The sequence below is a fragment of the Orbicella faveolata genome, unplaced genomic scaffold (genome assembly GCF_042242905.1).
Source record: "Orbicella faveolata isolate gen_17 unplaced genomic scaffold, um_ofav_v1 contig_26, whole genome shotgun sequence".
Taxonomy (NCBI): Eukaryota; Metazoa; Cnidaria; class Anthozoa; order Scleractinia; family Merulinidae; genus Orbicella; species Orbicella faveolata.
In genome coordinates this window covers 15,398,975-15,423,481 of record NW_028301554.1, presented here as the reverse complement: position 1 = coordinate 15,423,481, position 24,507 = coordinate 15,398,975, and the positions used below count along the sequence as shown (strand labels likewise).

The following is a 24,507-nucleotide window of genomic DNA, read 5'->3' as shown; positions in this document are numbered from 1 at the left end:
AAGGAATATGGGGGAGATCTATCCCATCATGCCATAGTCCTTAGTCATAGCCTGCAATGTGACAATTTCAAGATGGCGACCTTTCGGCGGTAAGTGATTCTCTATTTATCATTTTCTCTAAACAACCAAAATCGAAGATCTCTGTGAGAAAATCAAACGCTAATAGCGTGATCTGTGGATTCACTCGTGGTTCATCAAGTGTACAAATACGAGGGGCGGCTCATATGAAGTTGAGAGTTGTCAAAGTTAAAAAGCTGACCGGTTTAATATTGCGCGAATATTTGGAAATGAAAAGAAATGGAATTACTTCGTATGAACTTGGTCGTACCATTGAACGAATTTTATTCAAAGACATACCCAGCTCACAGCAAGTTAAATTTAAGTTCCCATACTTTTCAAGCCAATGTGACAATTAACTTACTATAAGTTTGCAACACTGTAGCTTATCAGGACTTAAAAGTAACATTTTGCTCTAAGTAAAGAAATTTTATATTTTCATAAGAGTAATTGGGGTGAAGCTTATTGGGGCAGTAAATCAGATTTCCCTTGGAGATTCCAATGAGGCACAGTTCTTATCTGTTTAGAGATGATTCACATATTACATAATCGGTCAGGCTAAAACACAGACTGCTGAGTGCAGACTAGGAGTAAAAATGCAGACTAAGAGTAAACTTCAGTCCCCAGACCACAGACTTTTTAAGTGTATATTCTGTCATTGAGTGCTAATCATAAAAAACTAAGGTTATTCAGGCTAATCGTAGTGAAACTCTGCACTCCAGTTAGCCCGAATATCACCCTGGTCCGCCTGAATGTCACTCAGGTTAACCTGAATGTCACTCAGGTTAGCCTGAATAACGCTCCGGTTAGCCTATTTGCGGTTAGGTCTCAATGATGGAAATGGTAACATAATTCAATGAAAAAGTTTCAGTCTATATTCTGCATTTTATCCTTGGTCTGCAGTCTGCATTTTACCCTCAGTCTATAGTTTACCCCCGGTGCTCAGTGCGCAGTCTGCACAGTGCACAGTCTGCAGTTGACCATGGGGTTTAATTAAATAATAATTAAGGATGGGGAAACTTAATGCAAGGATATTCATATACAGTACACTGAATGACTCTCAATTTTTACAGTCCAAGGAAAAGCAAGTGGGACGTACCGTCCACAGATAATGATGACAGTACAAACAACAGCAACCTGTCAGCAACTGATGCAGCTAAAGAAAGGGCAGCAAAATTGAATGCTATGTTGGCTGCTCAAGGAAAGCTCGCTAAAGGCAATCCACCTCCATCTGTGGTACGACTTGTTAAATGTGTCTAACATGTAGTTTTAGTTGCTAAATGCACTGTAGTCATGTTAAGGTAATTCCATCGAAGTAGAACTCAGAATAGATTTTCTTTCAAACTTTACCTGTTGGCTGCTTATGTCAAGAGAACTGAAAATTTGAAAAAACAGGGGGTCACGGCATTCGTTTAGGAGCAGGGGGACCTTCAGTAAACCCCATAATTCCTGAAATTACCTGCTTTCAGAAACTATTCACCTTGCACTTTAAGAGACTAGAAAAAAATAGGGAGAAAGCTAAGCGAGAAATACAACAATGGATGTGTTGCATCATTGCTAAGGAGCAATTTGACCTATGTTTCATGATAAAGGCACTCATATTTAGTCAACAGGGATTCAATATGTTCCAAGCACGCAGTGTTCTGGGGCCACATATTGTCTTTTACAAGTGCTAGCTATGGTCTAATTTTATGTGACAATCTTTTACTCTGCAATATAAATTGGTTGATATTCACTGTATAGAAAGAAGGTGATCTCTGCATTCAAACTAAATAAAAAAAATCATTAGGTCCCGGTACTCGTTTCCAAGGAAAAAATGATGATTTGTCTCTCGCAAGACAAGCCGTTTAGAAAAAGGCACCATTCTGTATATGTTGTATATGTGCATGCACTCGTGAGCGCGCGCTAATGACACGAAAATCGTGCGCAGTAGGGATGCGCAATGCAATTCTGAGGAATCACCTTAAATCAGCTCTGAGAACTTAAAAAAATATGTATGGTTTCACTGTAATGTTTTCTGTTATTCCTCTACACAAACATCTTTATAATGTCTGCAAACCTGCATCTGTGGAATGGTGATTAAAAATAAAACTGACCTTGTTTTCAACATTAGTATTCCAGTGAAAAGCTGTCAATTCTTTTTCATTCCTGACAAAAAGAACCTAAGAAACCTGTGAATAAGTTAAGTGAATAAGTTAATGTAGTCCTCAGATGAGTGGCTGAGGTTTTTCTAGTGCGAAGTTCTGTTAAGCTACTCATCACTCAAATATTTTATTTTACGATTAGGGTCATCCATCACCAGCAGCGAAAGTCACTGCCCCTCCACCAATAGCTTTAAACAATGGCAGTAAGAACCTTACACAAGACCTGTTGACAGCTGAAGTGGAAATCAATGATTCTCCTGCACGGTATGACATGGGTTATTACAATGATAGAATGTTTGCAACAACCAACATTCACATTAAAGTTCCCTAATTTGCAGAAATTAAGTTCTGCAAAATATTGTCCAAGGGTCCAAAATTGTGAAATTAAATGATTGGGTGCAAAGATTTTCACTAGTGAGGTACTCATCAGGGCTGTCATTAAGTTTTGAGTCATCTTTAGCAACAGGCAATTTCACCCTTACTATTAAGGGAAAATCGAGCATACTCAGCTGTAACAGGTGTTACGGGTTATAAACCTCAGTAGCAGCCCTTCTTACATGTATTCATTGTTGTACTGTAGATTTGTTCTTGGTATGAAATTTTCCAATTTACTTGTAGGTTGTTTCCCTTTTTTGCAAAATCATAGAAGATCATAATGTTGTATTGAAGCAAAGGACAATACAATGTATAAGCCATAGGATGAACCACACTGGTTAAACTTTTAACTAATGTTTTCTTTTGCTAGTGTTCTCCTTTGTCGAGGTACAACACAAGATGAGGTAAATTAACATACTGTTCAGTGTATTATGTTTGATAATTTCTTTCTGTCCTTCTCCCTACTCAGGGAGAATTAAGAACTGGTGATGATAGGCAAGTGTTAACTAAAGTTCTTATTCTTTATTTCATTATTTGACTTCTTCCTGTTATGTTCAATTCAGATCAACCGTTACAGTGGAGCTGCTGTATCCACAAGAGGAAAATTCATGTCTGAACAGGAGAAGCAGGCATTGGAAGGAACAGGGTAAATTTGATTTAATCTATTTTGTTTTTCACCCCTCAGAGCAGGCAGCAGAGATCTGGTAATATTTTTGACAGAAAAAAGATACATGTAGTTACAGAAAGGTTTCATCATCATTATACCGGTTTATACCCTGTAATTAACTAAATAGTCATACATGTCTTTGTCTCTTCTGCTGTTTCAGAGTTAAACCTCTGTACCTGTGCATTCAGGGACTCACACAGGAGAAAGTTGATTGTAAGCTGATCAGTACTTTGTAATTCATGATTTTAGAGCAGTTTCCTCTTAAGTGTTGATAGTAAAATAATATTTGCATTTGTTTAATTTTGCATTACTGTGCTACATGTAAGTGATTGGCTTAAAATAGTGGCGTCATACATGTACTTTGCTTTCCGATCAGAAGTAAAAATAACTCCTGCACTTCATGTTAGCTAAATGCATTATGTTGCTTCAAGTTTTGATCTGTCACTGGATTGTCTCGACTCTGTGTAATTTGTGACTGGCACTCTAGTGATATTTCTTTTGTTGGTGTTGGATTTATCATCAAATGGTTAGTCTATACTAGAAAGCAATGAATCTGGTTTGGAATGGTTCACTAAGATTCAAGAGTCAGACACATAATAATCGATCAAGATTGCAGTTTGTTAAGTGGAATCAAACAGCAATGGCCCAAAGTGCCTGCCATTTGTTAAAGGTGTGCTACTTTATAAAAAAATAAATGGAATGAAACAACCAAAGCTGAATTCAGATAACTTGCCTATAACCGTTAATTCTGGAAAAAGCACCTCTCCTGATGGCCAAACTTTGAACCCATTGCCACCTGACATAGAGATCAATACATACAATAATTAAAACTAATTTAACTTTAACTTGAGTATTGTCTTTTTCCTTTCATAGTGGCTGTGAAAAGGATTCGAGAAATAATGGCTGGTGCTGACGTGAACGCGCATCCTCCAACTCAGCCCCAGGGAATGCCTGTTTCTTCACCACTGCCCACTCCTTCTTTCAATCAACCTCTAGCGATCTTTGACAGACAGCCATTGCCACCAGGGGTATGTGCCATAAAATACAAACTAAGAAACTTAATGGAAGCAGTGAGCTACACCAGATTTGGTTGTTGTGGCTGTTTTAAAATTTTTCGAGGAACAGGCTATTAAGTCGTATTATACTGAGAAATTCTTCATGAACTGTAAGGGGAAGACTTATCAGATTGATGATACCTGGACCTTGTCATGATCAGACTACATGTACACCCAGATAGCCTATGAACTGGAAGTAACTTCTGGTTGTTACATTGTAAATACCTCACGCAGAACATACATGTACCTTAAATTGAACAAAGCTCTTAACAACGTAGGCAAATAATTTTTGAAAGCCATGTTGTTTGGTTGTTGTTGTTTTTTTCGCTATGGAAAATGTACATGTACTGGTACATGTACTGGCCAGCAACTTAGGGAAATTTTGTCTTTTTTATGGTCTATACTCCCATCAATTGTACTCTAGCTCATAATCTGGGAGTGATGATTCGACCACTGTAAAGCACAATTTTTTCCAATCTTGGCTCATGAATAACTTATCTTATTGTTTCCTGCACATGCTCCTTAACTTGCAGATGCACTATGTTCAAGACAAGGTGTTTGTTGGTCTGGATAATACTCTGCCAGAGTTTAATCTTAAGGAGAAGCTTCAAGGTCCAGGGGTATGTACCAAACAGAACATACATGTACTATGCCGTGTTCTAGGAAGGTTAAAAGCCATCTCCAAAGTACTACAAATGTCACTGAACAGTAACTTGTTTCTTAATTAACATTCATATAGCTCTTTGAATTCTTAGTGGCTTAGGACAAAGTAGGGTGGTCCTCAATTTCCTCTAGTCTAACAAAAAATTGGAATACGCATAGTAGATTGCACACGTGTGAAACTCCTTGTGTGCATGACGCATTTTCAGATTCATAACTCTTGATTAATGTTGTTATTCATTGTTCATTTTTAGTATTTTTAACAGTCTTCATTGACTTTCATTGTGAATGACGGCAGACTTGATAATGACATTCAGTTAATGCTGAAATGTCAACAGTTTTTACAATGAGATAAGTTCCCTATCCCTTTTCTTGGCAACAGACGTAACTGCAGCCCAAAAGAGAGCTGATACTTACAGTTAAATGTGTACAATTTGTTATCACCTTTATATTTAAAATAATGTCAGTACACTTGTTTGTGTTCCAGGGGTCATATTTTCAGCATATCAGCATGCAAACAGGGGCCAAGGTGAGAATCTGTCCAAAGCTGTGAATTATACAGTAGACCTACACTGTACATTGTGAAGCTCTTGCATGGTGAGAAACAGAGTACAATAACGTTGTAAAAGATGACTGAAAATTTTCAATTCTCCCCAGTTTATATCCAATCTAAGTAGTTGTCAAATTTATGGGTTCCACTGACTGTATTGTTTTATTTCCTGCAGGTTCAGCTTCGTGGTAGAGGGTCTGGATTTATTGAACCTACTTCTGGTAAAGAAGCTTTTGAAGCACTCTACATCTACATTAGGTAACAAAAGTTCATGGCTTTTTTGTCCCATTTTTTATCATGAAGAACAATGCCTAGCAAGAACATGCCTTTAGGTGTGTATACAGTATTTACATGTACATGTTTGTGTGAAATATATTTATTTATAATATAGATAGGACCCTTCGTGCGCTAAGATTGGTTAAAAACCCATGATTTATCATAATATAACACATGGAAAAAGCGTGTTTTATTGTTTTTTCTCACATTACCTCTATACTATAAAGCAAATGAAGAAGCCTGAGCTATGTATTACACTGTGATAAAACATTCTGGAAATTTGAGAACACTTGAGAAATGTAGAAAGCACTTGCCTGCAGCTCGTGTTTTCTACATTTCCCTCATGTTCTCAAATGCCCGTCGTGTTTTATCACAGTGTACTACACGGCTCAGGCTTCTTTATTTGTTAAATAGAAATCTAGTATATGTAATTCCCAAAGTTTGTGTGTATGGCTTGCATTTTCCCAAATTACTCCACTGGAATGTTTGTTTGAGTTACAGTCTATCTCTACCCTTTTATAGCCACAGTAAAGTTGATGGCTTAGCAGCTGCAAAGAAATTAGTAGAAAATCTTATACAAACGGTAAGTTTTCCATGTTTAGTGTTATCAGTCTGATTAGAAACTGATCGTTTGGAATGGCAAATTAGACAATTCTCCAATCACAATGAGTAATGATAAATCATGAAATGCAGGAGCAATTTTTTTTGTCTATAGGCATGAAATTTTGTTGAGAACAATGTGAATAGATAATATTATGAACCTTGTAGTGCTTGCTTAACTACACTGTAACCACAGATTTACAATTAACTGGCTTTTATCATAATTATTTTTTAAGTAATGAATTCAGATGCCAATAACAGGCAAATTAAAGCTCCAGATCTCTGAATGGAACGGAAAATCTGGTTTGAATCCCTTAGTAATCATGCCATCTTTAGTTTCTATTGCACTTAAGAATTCATTTTTGCATCAGAAAGGTACATGAATACCCTTTATATGTACTCATCAGAAACCAAATAAAGTCTAAACATTTGATTGAGTACATTATATTAAGACGTCAGTAATTACCTTTAGTACATGTTCTGTAAATCTATACATTGTTGCTGGTTGCAATTTCCAGTTATTTTCACAAGAATGGTGTTAAGTGATTCAATAAACATTTTTAGGTCCATACAGAATACAAAGCATTTGAGCAAACAAGGAGGCAACATTATGGATATTCACCTTACATGAATGGTTAGTGTGTATTATATCAGGCTAAGTACTGTGTAACTTGATTCTTTGAGCAGCTTCATGTTGCTTCTCCAGATTTACAACAAGGTACATATACATGGTATGTCTTGCTGTTATGGGCTTTGTCTGTAAAAAAGGTGTGTTTCTTTTGCCACAATTTTTGCCACTGCAGTTGGTAGACATCAAGTGTACTCCACAACATGTTAATTTGTAATTTTCACGTCAAGACTGCAGGAAAAGTTGGACATGCGTAAAACATGTTTCTGGTTAGAACTTAGTCGAATGAACTGTCAGATACTATTGTACACTGTAGATGTATGTCGTAGATGGATGTATATTGTCTTAGCATCCTTGATTCCCCCCCCTCCCAATCCCTTTCTTCTCTCATGAGAAGACATCTGAAATTTGTGCCTGAGTGATTGTTGCATTTTTGAAATCAAAGGAGCAAATGCTAATAATACAGAAGCAGAGTTAGTATTTTGTGTGACAGTTTCACACATCATCAGTTTAGTACTCTTCAGGTTAAATTTCAGATGTCTTGTGAATGGGGTATGAATTGAGAATGGTTTATGCAGTTGATTTTCCAGTCTTCACATTCAGTTCTGTGTTTTGTTGTGCACTACAGTATGAGTTGTTTAGGGAGGAATAAGAAAGTAGATGGATGGTTTAGATTTCCCATCTGCTGATACAACCCTCCAATATAAAACTAGTCAAGTTGAACATGTACCACTGCATAAGATCAAGTGGTCCTTACTACAAATTGACCACATTTACAGTTTTCATCTCATGTGATGTTCCATCATAATAATAATAATAATAATAATAATAATAATAATAATAATAATAATAATAATAATAATAATAATAATAAAATATTTATTTTCCCCACCCCCACCACCACCACCCATTTCTGAGACTTTTTGAAGGGGGATATTATATACCCCAATCCTTTCAGAAATTCCAGTTTACAGGATCTTCATACTTACCCTTTAAAATCTTTGCTTTTGATGCCATTTCCTTAGCATCATTTGAAGTGACCTTCCATGGGGCTAGTGTGTATACCCTCTGGATCCACACCCATATACCATTCTTGTAATGCTTTCTTTGTGTGAACGTATAACACTTAAATGCACAAGTAGAATGTTGTGATTCTCTGATGATAGTTATAATTTCACTTTGTTTTTGACTATCCTAGCAGTTGGCAATCCCGTCAATATGGGTCAGCCGTCTTCTGGGTATCAGGTTAGTTCAGGGCTTAGCTGCTCAGAGGGTGCATAATACTAGATAAAGCATGATCAAGTGGATAAGAGTTGGCAAAAAATATGTTGGCCACTGGATAGGGATTTATCCAATGCATGACTTGTACATGTATGACTATGCTTTATATGCGATTAAGACTTGTTATCTTATTCATCACCAAATTGCTAACAGTTTTCTTTCAAAAAAAACTTCAACTGGAAATCAAAATCATAAACCATGAGTGTACCAATAAATACATGGCTGGGGCAAATCCTGCACAGACTTGCATCCCATGTAGACAGGAGTAGAAATACTCCTACTCGCTTATGCTAAGGAAACTAGTGCTAAGTACCAGCCTGATGGGCCAGTAGGTTCAGACGCAGTCTCTAGCCAGCATGTACCTTTACTCACCCAGTTGAGTCTCAATCCCTTTGGAAGCATACAAATTGTATCTTTAGTAAGCACTTTTTTTTTGGTGACTTGCCAAGATGAGCAGTGCTGTCAAAATTTAGATACAGTGTTATTCCTGTCAGCTTCCAGAGCTGTCATTAAGTTCTGAGTCACCTGTAACCTTGATCCTCACACTTGTAACAAATTTGTTACTTTGTGGGTGATTTGAATTAACTACAGGCAAGTTCACCCATAACATCAAAGGCCTGTGAAGTATACTCAGCCATAAATGTTGTTAAATGCAAATTAACAAAGTCAACAACAAAGAGTAGCTGGTACTTCTGGTCAGCAGTCTTCGTATGGTATTGCAGGCTCAGTGCACTTCGCCATTGTACTAGCGTGTTCCAGCATGGCAGTCCCCAGTACGTTTTGGTCTTAGGATTGAGCAGTTTCCTGAACATCTTTGGTCTATTCGTCAACGTCTTTCCCCACCCCCTCCCCCTCCCCATCTCCACTGGTAACCCAGTGTGACAGGTGCCTGGAAGACTGCATAGGGGTTCACGGCTCATTATACTGTCTAGGGGCCCGCTGGTCACAGTGGAGGCCCCTGGATATCCCAGGCACCCATCTTCCGTACAGCACGATGCAGTTGTTAACAAGTATAACGGGTTATGGCCCTTAATGACAGCCCTGGCTTCATACATTCTTCAGCCCCTCTTAATAATAATAGTAAGAAAGGAAACAAGCATGCATATTGATTTAAACCTTATAGCGGAGCTCCGGCGGCCCAAAGGGCCGCCAAGCGGAGCCCCATACTCATATAGGAAAGAAAAGGAAACCCATGAGTTGATTTTCTCATGGTTATCATGGCTAGCGGTATTGCTCGTGGGCGCGTACGCACGACGACGACGACGACGGCGGAGTTGCCCAACATGGCGGCCATACTCCAAATAATAGGTTGACAGAGACATGCACCCTTGGTTTACTGTGTACTTCCTTGATATTGGACATCCATGTTACGATCAATTTACACCTGTCAAAACAAGGTATCCGCTGACCAGTATCACGTGACCATATTGCGGGCTCAGGTTTACAGCTCCTCGAGGTCACGTGTTTTCTTGAAGTTGACTGCTGACTAAGTTCTGGTTGTCAATTGGATCGCGGGCTCATATTGGGTTAGCGTGTTGGAAACAGGGCAGGATTGCTCGGAAGCCGGTTTACGCTAACCCAGGATTAAAAGTTAATGGAATTATAACTTTTTCTTCTATACAAATGTTTTTTGCTGTTTTGTTTTGTGTATATGTTGATTATTAAAACTCAAAACAGAAGGCCAAACAATATACAGAAACCTCACTGCAAAGTTACAAAACTCAAATCAAAATTCTACCTTTTTCTGGGTTAGCCTAATCGGGCTTTGAACAACCCGGCCCAGGAGCTACGCTTTTAGGCTGGCCTAAATCTATATATTACTCTATTACCTTCTCCTACAGCCTCCAGCCTATGGATATCCTCGGCCACCTCCACCTGGTAATGGTTATCCTCAGCCCACCCAGCCGCCAGCCACTCCACGATACCCATACAACCAACCTCCTCATGGAACACCACAACAGGTACATGTACAAACACTGTTCACCAAAGCCGCATATAACATTCAACTGACTTAAACAACTGTGAACATGTACTACCAGCATGTGAGATGCCATTGATAATTCTTATGTCCATGCACCAGACAGTTCTTGATGAAAATGACTCACCTGTAAGATATTGTGAGCTAGCTCTTTGAATATGTAACTGACTCAATAGACCATTGGAAAAAAAAACTTTTAGAGATTGACTTGGTGATAAGCAATATTCAAATGGAGGGTAGGTGCCAATTGACAGCAAAGCAGGAAATAAGCAAGTTGGTGTTGTCGAAATGCAAATAAAGGGGGTAATCATGGCAACCTCCCATGGGTTACCTCCCCTGGCACCTGTCACACTGAACTCTCGGTGGAGAATAAGTGAACTTACCTGAACACAGGGCCCACCATGAACCAAGAGGCGGGTGGGAGGGGGCAAACCAAAGGCAAAAGTGACAAAGTTACGCAGAGCAAGACCACAAGGGCAAAACTACACAGCAAAGGCCAACCGCAGATCTCCCAGTTAACTGAGATTATTGATAATCTCATTTATAGAAAACCTAAATCAGTGGAAAAACAATAGTTTGTGTCATAATGTTCTTCACAGCAAGTTACTCTGCATTACTTTACTATGATGTTGTACATGTATATAAATCTAAACTTGACTTTTTTTGTGACAGCCTCCACCTCCTCCAGTGCGGCATGGTGTCCCACATCCTTTCCCACCTCGCTATGGTCCCCCTCCACCCCCAGGTAGGTACCTCTACCTCCATTTAGATCTCTTACAGTTTGTCATCTTCCATATACTTCTACTGCGTTATTTCCTTTCCAGTGTTTGCTGGTTACAGCTGGTCATCAAAGCATACAGTCATGTACATGCGTGTGATGAACCTACATAGAAGTGTAGGGGCCACTCTAAGTAAAGGAATTGACTGACTGACTGACTGACTGACTGACTGACTGACTGACTGACTGACTGACTGACTGACTGACTGACTGACTGATTGACGTACATTGACATTGTAAGGTCAGAGGTGTTTCAAGATGAGGATCAAAGGATTTAAAATGAATCTCTGCTAAGACTTCATTGACGTTTTATATCTAGAATGAAGAACTCAGGACTTCCTCTGAAGGAGTCAGAGATAGAAGCTTCTATTTGTGCAGTGTCGAATTAGCTGGTTGCTTGATATTGTTTAAGATTAATGTTCGTTAGTAATCAACCATTTCCTATGTTTTTGGCAATGTAGTTGCCGGTTATGGTAACCATCCACCCCCTGTGAATCCCACTCATGGAGGACCAGCACCATATCATGGCTTTCCTCCTGGCCCTCAACACCAGGCAGCACCTCCAAGTGGCCCACGCCCATCTGGACCTCGTCCAGAAGTTCCTGTACAGGCCCCACCTGCTGCTCCTCTCCAGGTATGTGTCCACAGGTAGCAGCTTGATCAGCTACCAGCCCCAAGCATACACTTCACTACTTTGAGTCTCTCTTTTAAGCTAATGACCACGAGGCAATACAAAATATGAGACCTCCTATCTTCTTTCCTTAGCCTCCTTCAGTAGGAAATGAATATCGACCTGAAGTTCCAAGCTCATCACCGAGGTATGTACATTATTGTGTTTGGTATTTGTATTGCTTTTAACTGGAATCGTGCGCTAAAAACCGAACTTCTATTTAACAATAAGATTATAAGCTTGAGATTTCTAAATCTTCCTGGAAACTTTGGAGAACGAGAAAACGGTGACATTAAGTGGACGACATCCCGCCTTTGCACAGAAAGGGCTGATAGTGTATGATCAGAGCTTGACCTATCAGATTACAGCATTTTTATTAGTTTACTTGTAGAATTCTACTGAAACTCAAAAGCAGCAGAACTAGCACGAGCTGTTCACATAACTATGGTGCGAGTTTAAAAAAAACGAGATTTAAATTGATGATAAAAATAAACAAGTGATTTCTGTCTTGCTATAGCATTGTTTTCTAATAGAAACAATGAATTTCTTGGCCTCTGTTTGGTTATAGAAAAACTTGGGAAAGTTTAGTAGAACTGGAACAAGTAGACTACGAGTAGTCCCTTTTCGCTGAGTCCGTCGAGCGAGACTGTAAATAAACCGCGAGGAAAACATGGCGGCGTGCATTTTTCTCGTGGTTTTCTCTCGCGTCACGCAAGACGGACTAAGCGAAAGAGGGACCACTCTTAGTCCAGGAAAAAGCTGCGGAAACATTTAATTTCTCCCTCTCAAAAACTTCCACTGGCTTTTCTATAGCGCGATAGAGAGTGATAGAAAGCAAAGCAATTGCCATAACAAACGAACACGCAATACAGGTAGCCGACTTAAAGCGCGTGAAAACGTCTGCGAGCGCGAGCGAGTCACGTTTGGTTTTGGTTTTACCTCTGGCTGGATGATGAAAAGGCGGCGCGAGATTTTTAACTAATCGTGTGGCGTAGTGCAAGCTAATTACTTTTTGACACCCAAGTGAAAACCGTTCTCTCTGTGACTAATCTATCACAGAGAACTTAGTTTGGTATTTGCTTTATTGCAGTTACCAAGGGCAGTCGAAGGGAGAACCAGCGCATGCTCAGGAGCCGCCTAAAAGAAAGTTTAAAGAAAAGGTACCATCATTGACAAGTGTCATGAGTTGATGAGCACAGTCTTTGTATTATCTGCTTCTTAAATGTAGCGTGGCGATTGTGTGTGACCCAGTTTCATGGCCTACCTGGTGCAGCACATACCCGGCTATACAATATAGCTTACTTCATAGAAAGAGCGGGCCATGGAGTTTTAGTCATGAGTCGCAAACTCAAAAGCGAACACTTCTATCTCTTTTAACTCCCATAGCTCAGTGGGCAGAGCATTGGACCCTGCGTCCAAAGGTGATGGATTCAATCCCTACTGGGGGTATGAAAAACTCTGTCCAAGTACATGTGTATAGTACAATTTTAGGTTATTATTTATTTCTCGTGCTCATTTGTAACCAAGGAATGCCTTCATTCAGACTGAATGTAGCTCAGTTGTAAAGCCTTTAGTCCCTTAGAACATAGCTTCAACGTATATGTGCATGTGTTTTTCCGATGAGGTGGTAGGAGGAGGGGGGTCCTTTTATAGCGATATTCTCAAACCCCACCCTCAGAATGTCTGAACAGGTACCGCCCGATAAATTACTGTGAACCTTGTTAAGATATAAATTTCTTAACCACTATTTGCTTTTTGTTCAGGTGTTAACAACTTGTTTTCTTTTTTTCTTCTTTCCCTATAAATTGTTAATATTTGTTCAAACACAACTTTAGATTCCATTTAAAGCTCCTTTCGCACAGCCGGATCGTTTAACACCAAGAGGCTCAGGACATCAGGTGCTCTGGCCTTGCTCTGTTATTTTAGAATTTCTCGCTCTACCGGGCATATTGAATAAATCTTTGTACAACGTACACTTGTCTGTGGATCGCTTAGCATATAAAAAAGCGCTTCATCACTTGCGATAGAGTATTGTTTTAGGAGCAGGCTGGGGTTTGGTTCGGTGAAGAGTGATGCACACTCTGGCTCGCGAGGTTGTTTTGGAAAACTTGACACAAAATTTAAAGAAAACGACAAAACTTTTAAGTTTTAAAGAGATGTTTCGACGGAGCCTACTGTCATCTTCAGTCTATTGATGTACAAAATGCCTTGAAGTAACCTTTGATCGCCTAGCATTTCATCTGGGGAGTGAAGGGGACTAGCAATACTCCTAGGTACTCGATGTACAGAAACATGGTTGTAGTGTTACATTCCAAGGCCAGTTGGCTCGTGGATTTCCCTTTTCACCCTAAGTTTTTGCGACCAAAACGAGTATTGCTTTGTTACTGATGTCCGCTTTGTTGCCTCTTAGCAGCCCGACATCAAGACTGATCTTTGCTAACATATCTGTTCTTTCTTTCCTTTGCCTGCTGATTGATGACTTTCTTCTAGGACTCCTCCATCTTAAATCTAGGTGAAGCTGAAGCAGCCGAGGGCCAGAAACAGCCGTCACCGTTGATGCCGCCTCCTCCAGCCCTTCCGGTCGTGAAAACTAAGCCCAAAGTTCGCGAGTTCGTAGCCCCGCTGCCTCCTAAAAGTGCCTTGCCTGCTACAGAGGCCTCCTCCCGGAGCAGACTAGCAACAGGTAAGGTTCCATATTTTGCTGTCACCAGCAGTGTAGGTCAACATGTTTTCAGTTCTTGTGTTTCATGTAAGCTACATTTGTCAATGTGGGTTTTTCTCGCTCATTCAGAACTGTTGAAAAGTTGTAACTGATGTTGAGGTGTCTTGAGATCAGTGTTTTGTTGTGTTTGTTTGTTTGTTGTTGTTTTTGTTTGGTTGTTTGTTTGAATGGAAGTCAGTTAGCCCTCATAGATGTCGAAGACCAGTTAGTTTCTGTTTGTTCTTCTGTTAGTTTTTGCCTATTTTTCAGTTTAAAAAGAAGTATCTTCAAAAACAAGCAATGAAATACATTGTATATTGTCATCTTAGCAAGGGGTACGAGAGAATCAAACAAGGACAGGGGTGGGTGGGGAGGTTGGGGTACTCTGACGATCTACGGTATTTTCCTTTTTTGATTGTTTTACTAATTCGACTCTTGTTTTTGTTTCATGTGAACCCCTGTGGACTCTGTGATGCTGGTAACTTAACAATCTCTTTACCTGTGTTTTCTTTGTTCCGTTTGTCTCTTCCTGTTGTGTTGTGGTGTGCGTTTTTTTTTTGTTAACAGATAAGCGAGAAGCTCCATCTTTTTCACAACCCGCTGCTGTCACAAAGAAGCCAAAGACGGAGGATAGCGTAGCAGTGAAGTCACCAGCCATTGCATCATTAGTGGCATACGGTGAAGGAGACTCGTCAGACGAAGAAGAGAGTCTTTCTACTGAGGAGAAACAAAGCGTGGTACAAAACAAACGTGACAGTCGACACGGGGCGACAAAACTACCATTTTGGGCCGTGAGGTGATAGTCTCCTTTGAAGCAAGAATTGGGTTTCGCGGTTCGGATTATGGGCGTGGTGGTTGTGGGGTGGGATCCAACTGTGCTTGAAAAACAGTTTCCGATGATATCGTATTTTCATTATCCCATTGAAAATGCAACAGCGCAAAAATTATTTTTTTCTATCGTTAGACAGGTTTTGAGAGTGAGGTTTTTCTCAGGAGAAACTCTCTCAATTGACTTCTCAACGGCGAAGTTGCAAATGCAATATTGGACCACCAAGCTCTCCAAATCACTTTAGAATTAATTCTCCACTTTCTGACTTCTCAATAATGGCCTTTTTGTTCTCAAATGTCTCATAAATAATCTTTTTCACTATGGCCTACCCCCGTGCAATTCAAAGTGTTCGCCTCTGACGGTGCCCTTGGTGATTCTAAGCTCAAGAATCCAGTCTTGACTAGTGTCGCTTTTGCATACTGACGTTTCAAGCCTGAGTGTTTTAGAATAGGCTTGACACTGGCAACATCGGTCGTTTAAAACCTTCAACGACGGCGGCAACAAGGCAATCCACCGGTTTCCAAATTTTTACTTGGCTCCAAGTCTCAGGGAACACAACAAAAGAAAATTTATAATTAATTATTTGTGTTTTGGCCTTCATGTACAGTGGAATCGCATTTTTTCAAACCTCCAAAGGAAACGAAAATTGGTTCAAGTTAGTTACCTAAGTTAGATGTTTAACAATTGTAACTTGGCTTCGAATTCAAAACTTGGTGTTATTTCTCACTCAAGCGAACAATTGACTTCCAATCATTTCATGCTAAACCGTGGATTTAACGTGTGTTTAACTATTCCCATATTCTGGTACTGGTGATCTAACCCAGGCCCTCCGTCGTGGAGAACACCAGCGAAGGTGAGCCAAAAAATGAGAGAGGTCTGGGGAAGATTGTTTAGTTCATTCTTCCCCAGTCCACTCTCTTTTTCACTCGCCCAGTTTCTCTCGGTTCTCTTACCGTTTGGACAAACTATAACGAGCAACCAATAATGTTTTAGTCTCTCACCGTCTTTGTCCCGTGAGTAAACTGGGTGATAAGTCGTATGATTCATTGCAGTAAACTATTGTGTCTATAAAATGCAAACTTCTGAATACCGTATCAAAATACAGCGCGCCATTTTACGCCGGCGCGGAGTGCTGAGGTGAAAGGAACAGGAGTGTGTGTGCGCGAGGGTGTTGTGTGTTGTTTATGAAAAACTTTTATAATTTGCGCGTAATAGGATTGATAGCTATGGAGTATTCAATACTGATGAAGGTCACAAGAGATATAAACAAATGAGCCACAGTTTTGTGTTGTGCTTGTGATATTTGCAAATCTTTCTGGTGTCTGTGTGGGTGTGTCTGACGGAAATCTCCCGAGTTCGGCATTTAGCCAAGGTCCCAGCCTCGTACACAGATACTACATTTTTGACCCGATAAGCGGACACCTACTGGTCTCAAGAAAGTCGACTTACGGGACCTCGGACTGTTATTGACAGAAACGTTTCCGTATATTGTAGTTAAGATATGGAGTATTTGTGACCAGTTTGTAGGTGGACTAAGAGTGAGTGGCACCGCGCTCTATTATTCATTATAGAATGGTGTAATATTCATGACATGGTAATAACTAATGGGGAATTACTCTGCCCCTAGTTGTTCAAAGGGTGGATAACAGTATCCTCCGGATAAATCACTATCCCGTCGATAGCGTGGTTTGTTTTGTGAACACTTATCCACTGGAAAAGGATTTTTCTGGTGGATAGTGTTGTCCACCCTTTGAACAACTGGGGTCGCCAACCTCTTTGCTATCGCGGCTTCGAGTAGAGTGATGGTGTGGAACACGTAAATTCTTTTATAATAAATAATAATATTTAATATTTCTATTATACTCTCATTTGCATGATTCCACGGCCAATGCAAATTGAGTTTTCACAGCGAGAATGCTCCCAAATAATTCATACTAGCGAGTCATAATCAGATGCTCTGTGACCTGAAGACAAACACTGGCCTGAGTCGGAAAGCTCGTAAACTAGTTCAATAAGCGTTGACAGTAATTTAGTTGGGAAGCCTGAGCACGAGGCAAAGAGCTGTTGGCTTCTTGCGCCTAGGCCTTGTGGGCTTGGAAAGAAAATGGGCCCAAGGAATGAGAATGAAAGGAGTATTTGTGTACACTTGCCTGGCGCATGTCGCAACGCACACCACATGCTTAGCCATACTCAAGTGCGCGACTTAAATGCAAGAAAAATGACCAGTACAAAGAAAATCAAAACGAGGTAGCATTGCTTGCCTTAAAAGGTCTTAAAAGTATAATCAGGAGGTCTATAATAGGAGTAGCACAGGCACGGGTAGGACTCCCGTATGGAAAGGAAATTTTGAAAAGAACTCCAAAGAGGTACCAAGATCCTGTTTTGTGAGTGTGGCTTGAACTGTTTTCCATCCCTAAGAGGTACCAATTCTAAACCAACACGTTATCTCCTGTCATTTTTTCTTTTTTTTCGGCTCGTACTCTAACACCGCGAAAGCCCCCGCTGTGGACCTTTTAAGAATGAACACCCTGAGAGACACCAAAATCGCTTTTTTTAACCCCTAAAAGGTGAGTTCCCCCACCCCCGAGCACAGGTAGCACGCTAAAAATTGAATACGAGAGTACCGTAAAAAGACTCTCTGTATAGTTAACATGTAAACCTCTCTTCCAAAATTCAGCTTGATAGCGAGGCCTGGAAATGAATAAACATTGCATTGAATTTCCTTTGTTTTTGTCCTCTAGGCCTCGCTGCCAAGCTGAATTTTATTGTGTAATTTGTGTTGTTTTTACGCAACCTACAGAGACCACACGTGCGCGGAACTCGTACCCAGACTCTCGCGTTTTGCAGAAAATTTTCTTCAACATTCGGGCGTAGTTGATGTGTTCCGACAAACGGAGAAATTTTTTCAAAACGCGACATACCGTTCGGGTACAAGTTTAGGGCTAGTGTTTAGAAAGGCATGTGGACTGAGGGATCTTCCTTGTAAGTTTGCGAAGACAACAGGCGACAGATTTCACTGTAAACCAGTAATTCTTTTTACTCATATACTGAATCATTGTATGTTCTCTGTGGGATAGGTTATGATATTCGTGAGAATGAGTATGTGGAAGTTGAGAACAACTCTCTTTAAAAACTTTAAAAAACGCGTGGTGACTCCTGCCTTTTGTTATAACAAAAATAGACTGTGAACCTATTCCAAACTGCAAAGCCATTATCAAAGGGCTGCTGCAGAGCAACTCATGCATGCAGTAGGAAGTTCATCATCGATTTAACAGGTTACCCCTCTCTGGCACCGGTGATGCTATAAAAAAGTACGTGGATTCACTTTCTTTCGTAGCATGACCAGTCTCAAGCTGAGACAAGTGAAATTTTAGGCGAGTAGCCTGCGTAGCAGTCTTTTCCGTTTCCTTTCAGGCAAGCGGAAGTCGCACGAGAGAACGGGGGCCCCCGTTCCTAACTCTTTGCTCTCGCCCCATGCGTTCGCGCAACTTCCCCTTGGCTCTCGCTTTCTCCCGCTAAGAGGAAACGGATAAGACTGCTACGCAGGCTATGAGACAGGTCAATTTGAATGACATGATAATTAAATCTTAAAATGGGAAGTGACCACCGATAAAATATTCAAACGCACGGGCTTATACTGTTGTCTTCATTTGATTCCACATTGCCTTTAAGTATAATTGCATTTGAACATACTGACGTTTCTGCTAAGCCTCAAGCGACTTCAGAGGCCCTATCAGGGGTTTTTGGAATACGAGATATTAGGGTAAAAAAAGTGAAGGATACAGGATATTTGGGGGAAAATTAATGAGATAGGGGATATTAAGATCAGGTAAAGCAGAATATCAAGTAGAAAAATCGCCCCCCCCCCCCCGCCCCCTGCAATGGGGCCTCGATACAAGACAAACCCCTTCAAACCAGCCACCTCCCAAGGGTGGCTGCTCAATAATGGTTTGACTTTACACATACCCAGTATACCTTCACCTAGTACCATTCAGAAAATTTCACACTAATAACATTTCGGTAGAAGTCGATCGAAATTTAGACAATTTTCTCTGCATGTGCTAAGGACAAAGGGTGGTTATAGGTAGAATAGCAATAGTTCATCAGAGGACTAAGTAAAGAAAGAAAATACATCAGCCAGGTATAAAACACACACGAACAACTAAGATTGCTTATTTTCCTCTTGTTCAATAAGAATAGAAACTTGTTGATACCAAGCCCATCTAAATATGTGCTTTAATTGTCACTAACAAGTTCTTGTAATGTACATGTACTAGACTAGCTCTGCAATGTTCTTGAGGGGCATGTACTGTGAAATATGATTTTTCAGTATTACTAGTTCCTCAGAGATAATGCTATTTCAATCCAAGATCTCACACAGGCCTATATAGCCCCCTCCCTGCCAGGGTTATATTAGTCAGTTTAATTTAAGACTGGATCATTGGATAATGCAATAACAACAACAACAACAACAACCATTTATTTGTACTCACAATTTATAAAATAATTACAATAAACATTAAATTAGTATAGAGTACTGCCTGCCCAATAATATAAAGAGTTTTCATTGGCTTGACCATCTTGGTATATAAGCTATTGTTAAAAACTGGATCATTGGATAATGCAATTCCAGAGTTTTCATTGGCTTAGCCATCATGGGTTATGAGCCATTATGCCATGCTCTGCATAATTTTGGGGCCTTTTTAATAAAACAATTCTTCCACTTGTGCTTGTTGGATATGAGATGATTATAGTCAACTCAGTGCTTCGTGTCTTGTTGGCTACCTACCATGGAATAATTGTTAATTATACCATGCTCTGCAAATATAGTGAGCACATGTATAAGGTTTGGGGGTGTTCTTAATTTTATTTTATAATTTGTAGGTTTCTATATTTTGGGGGCATTTTCAATAAAACAGTAATTCCACTTGCACTTGTTGGATATGAGTTGATTATAGCCAACTTGGTGCTACGCGCCTCACTGGCTATCTATCATTCTCATATCCAACGCGCTCTTGTGGTATTATTGTTAAGTACAACAACAAACAAATAACAACAAAACGATTATCTGACTTCAGTGTTCTTTATTGTGTACTGTGCCATATTTTACAAATATCCACACAAGCTCAATACTTAGTTACCTCTCCTTTAAAATAATGTTTACCTCTGCTGATAAATAAGTTTACAGCTATCATATAAGTTAAGTTAATGGCTCTAAAGCCCTTGTCCATCTTCATGAGACAGTACATGTATACAAAAAAAAGTATCTCAAACAGTTTCATTGCAATACCATCTACAGCCCCATGCATTGCTTAAATTAGTGTACCTGTACAAAGAGATAAATAACAAAACTAACAAGGACTTTCACTTGTTGGACAAAATTGCTGAAAGAATCACTTCAGTGTGCTGAAACAGTTTATATTGCAAAAGATCCATCTTAACTCACCGTGAGAGTGAAAATTGCAAGATGTTTTTGATATAATGGCATTTTTCATAACATTCTGTTACTTTTCAGCGTATTTTTGCTTGAAGATACCTCAGTGTCATTGCTTTTGTAAAGAGGCACATAAAACAATATTACTTAACCAACAAAAATAACTCTAACTGAAACAAAAAATTTTGCTCGACTGTTTTAACACCAAACTGCATTATAAGTGATCTAAAGATGATTTCCTGTCTGTACTGCGCAGTCTCAGCACCCTAATGTTTATAAACAAAAAAAGTCTCCCTCAATGGAGTGCGAATCAATGTGATTCCTTACGAACTACATGCCTTCTCTTTTGAGGCCTTTCAAATTATTTTTCCAACAGTTTCATTGACTTTTACAGCTGCAAAGTTGTTTCATCAAGTGATACAAGAAAGAACGAAGCACAAAACTTTGCGTCCATACTGGTGGTTGACATGAAACTTTGAATTTACTTCATTTAAGTAATTGCAAAATGTTCATATTTTGTGATGCTTTACATGAAACAAAACAGAAAACGTAAACAAACTCGAGAGTCTGCAGTACAGACTGGAAATCATCTTTAAATGTAATGCTGAGTCAATACAAAATTATGCTATGCAAATTGGTTAAAAAATACCTACATTCACTGCTCTGGTGACAGGTTTGAATTTCATATATTGTTTTGCATAGCAAAATCCAATTCTGACATGTAATATCAAATATTTTGATCTCCATGTTGTCTTTTCTTAAAATGTTTCAAGACACGGACTTCGACATTGGTACAAAAATAATACAAAAGTCAGTTTAAGTTACATATTGTGAGATGCTGAACACAACTCATAATGTACCAGTCTGCAGTTTCTACCCTTAGCACATGATCTTTACAATTGATATGATGACCACAGAAGCCATATATTTTTGTCCTCTACTGGCATCATAACCATAATCCCCGCAGTTGAGAACTCCAACAAATTTCACAGACCAGTGAGAACATTTTCCAAGCTGACACCAAGTTGATGGTCCAAGTTTAATGTCCTTTTTACTGTGTTTGGTTTCAATAGGCTACACTGTACATGTAAGTGCCCTGTGCCATTGTACTGTCTAATCATTGTTTTATCTCCATGTATACTTATAGAATCCGCAAAGCAACACATCCAAAGTTGCATCGTGTGTTTACTGCTCCAACTACAATCCACCTGTTTTTGTCCTGGTCGTAATACTCAATGCTGTTTGTAACACGACCGCCCACAACATAAATGGTGTCATTCACAACTGCCACACCCAGACAACGGCGTCCAGCATTCATTGGTGCTACAGCCTGATCCCACCTGTCCATGTCTGGATCATACATCTCAACACTGTTGCTACAAGACTCTCTATTGTCTGATCCTCCAATGGCATAAAGTTGGTCATTAAGAACGGCCACGCCAAGGCTCCAGCGTGCAGTGCTCATTGATGAGATGGCTTCCCACTGGTTCGCATGCGGGTCGTACCTCTCAGCAGTGTTGAGCGGTGCCCAGAGATGGTCTAAACCTCCTACAGCATATATCTTGCCTTTCACCACAGCAACACCTGCAAGTGCAAATGAAGTAACTTGTAAACAACTCTTCAAATGTACATGCACGGTTTGATTTGAAGGACACATGAAGATATAAAAAAGTTATTAAACACACAATCATCAGATCATTTATTAAATTTTTTAGAAAAATATTGTTTGTGTATCACTCAGTGTCACCAAAGTGAACTGACAACAGGCATATGCATGGCAGTATTGTCATTGGGTCATTGGATTCTGGACTGATAGGTGAGGGGAATGTCATTGAGTTGTGTTCTTGGGAAAGACATACTTGTACCAATAAGACTCTTTTCCACATAGGAGATCCCAGGCAGGTACACTCCAAAAATCTGGATGGTTGTGAGACGATTGCTTCTTGAAACCATAGTCCAAACTGAATTTTGATTTGCTAGTTCTTTTTCTCTAAGAATATCAGTTACTGACTTTCAAAGTTAGTAAACTATACAAAATGCCTTGAGCCCCACTGCATGTCTCTTGAACTCTCAAAGGGCTCAAAAAATAGCTTGAGATAGTGAGGATTCAAGATAGCTGACAGTAGATGAATAACAAGACATATCCCTATCCAGAGGAAATTGATATAACTTCCAGATAGTCAGAGAGCTCAAGACAGCATTGGTTTGAGAGTGTAAGCAATCCACGATAATCGATGTAGACACATACATGTACATTCAAGTCGGCATCTACTGTAGCCCTACACATAAGACCATTACCTGGATAGTAACGAGCGTACATCATAGATGGTAGAGACCTCCACATCATGGTTTCTGTATCAAACTGCTTGGCACACATACTGCTATGGCCCCCAACAGCATAGATGTACCCCTCAAACTCACAAACACCAGCCCACTTACACTGCACATCAGGACCTGTAGAGACCTGAATCCAAGCATTGGCGATGGGGTCATACTTGCCGACTTTGTAGCGACTCACAGTGTACAATTCATCGCCAACAGCAACCACCCGAATGTAATCCTCTCTGGACACATGTGCCACAGACATACCAGCCACGACTGTCCACTCCAAGGTGTCCACGTTAAAGCACTGGACACTACTTATTTTCTGCCCATTTGACCAGCCACCTATGACAAAAATCTCCTCCGAAGCCATGCGAGGTCTGACACGGAAATTATCAAGTGCTGACGTTGATTTGCTTTCAAGGGCTGTCTGGTAGCTGATAGCTTCACGAATAAGCTCCTTGCACATCCTATATTCACTGGTGAGTCTCTGAATGGACTTCCCATACAGATATTGAAGATTCATAAGAGGGAACCTCACATACTGCATGATATCGGCAACATAAGCTTTTCTCTCGTTCATATCATGCGAAATCCACCGCCAGACCGCTTCATAGACCATCTCTTCGGACTGAACTTTCAGTGAGTCATCCATGACCAATTCTTTCAGCTGCTTATATGGCATCTTCTTGAACTCATCCTCCTTGTAAACGTTCGCGAAGTGCCACAGAGCGAATCGGTTGGCGTGTTGACTTAAATCCTCGAGGCAAAAGAGATCAGCGACGAACTGAAGGCCAATACAGTTCGATGGACTCATGTTTCGCCGAAGAAACGTCTCACAGTTATCAACCAAATTTGTTAGTCGCAGTAGGACACATATCCGCAGTATTTCTTCGACGTTGTACACATTAAGTTCGAGTTCTGTTGTGTAAAAGTAATCCACGATCAATTGAAGTGCATCGGCGTCAACCTCTTTTAAGTGGATCTTTTGTTCACTGGCCTCGGAAAAGCCCGAGAGAAACATTGCCCTGAAGTACGGACTACATGCCGCCAAAATAACGCGATGAGCGGTTATTTCTCGTTCGTCGACCACGAGTATGACATCGGATAACTCTTTTCGCCGCCTCATGCTGTCTAACACCTCTAAAATATCTCTGGGAAGAGATTTTTCGATGACAACAGTTGAGGTGGAATCCATTGTGGCGGGGACGACAAAGCGAAAAGCTAAGATCGACGCTTTTTGTTGTTCGACCTGTTGTTGATACCGGAAGACAAAAGGAGGCCGAGAGTTGGTGTGAATAGAAAGGACTGGAAAAAGGAAATGAATTTATGCATCAGCTAATGCATCAGCTAGACCTTCGCATATTGCCGTTTCCTCAATCTATAACAGTTTCAATAAAGCGTCGAGCGATAACTATGCAGAATATGTAATTCAAGACTTCCATATGACTCACAAGGCAATAAAACGAAAATGAGAAGATAAGCTATTTGCTACTAATACA

At 40.0% G+C, this 24,507-nt stretch overlaps 2 protein-coding genes across 3 annotated transcripts; one reads left to right on the top strand and one right to left on the bottom strand.

Moving 5' to 3' along the window:
* The first annotated feature begins 24 nt into the window (after positions 1-24).
* LOC110056060 (uncharacterized) lies at positions 25-16,529 on the top strand. Of its 2 annotated transcripts, none has more exons than XM_089296321.1 (21): positions 25-89; positions 1,131-1,293; positions 2,344-2,465; positions 2,947-2,980; positions 3,140-3,222; positions 3,404-3,456; positions 4,117-4,271; positions 4,832-4,918; positions 5,446-5,487; positions 5,684-5,766; positions 6,307-6,367; positions 6,949-7,018; positions 8,214-8,257; positions 10,135-10,254; positions 10,944-11,016; positions 11,511-11,683; positions 11,815-11,867; positions 12,810-12,879; positions 13,555-13,617; positions 14,210-14,402; positions 14,988-16,529. In XM_089296321.1, exons 1-21 carry the CDS (start codon positions 73-75, stop codon positions 15,218-15,220), a joined length of 1,992 nt encoding a protein of 663 aa, XP_089152447.1. In that variant the 5' UTR covers positions 25-72; the 3' UTR covers positions 15,221-16,529. The 2 variants fall into 2 exon arrangements, with proteins under 2 accessions (XP_089152447.1, XP_089152446.1); XM_089296320.1 differs by having other exon boundaries at positions 8,211-8,257.
* A 3,784-nt stretch (positions 16,530-20,313) lies between these two features.
* Positions 20,314-24,462, bottom strand: LOC110050158 (kelch-like protein 20). Its single transcript, XM_020756042.2, has 2 exons — positions 22,982-24,462; positions 20,314-22,267 (listed from the first exon to the last, which is right to left on the bottom strand). Exons 1-2 carry the CDS (start codon positions 24,201-24,203, stop codon positions 21,825-21,827), a joined length of 1,665 nt encoding a protein of 554 aa, XP_020611701.2. The 5' UTR covers positions 24,204-24,462; the 3' UTR covers positions 20,314-21,824.
* Positions 24,463-24,507: the final 45 nt, after the last annotated feature.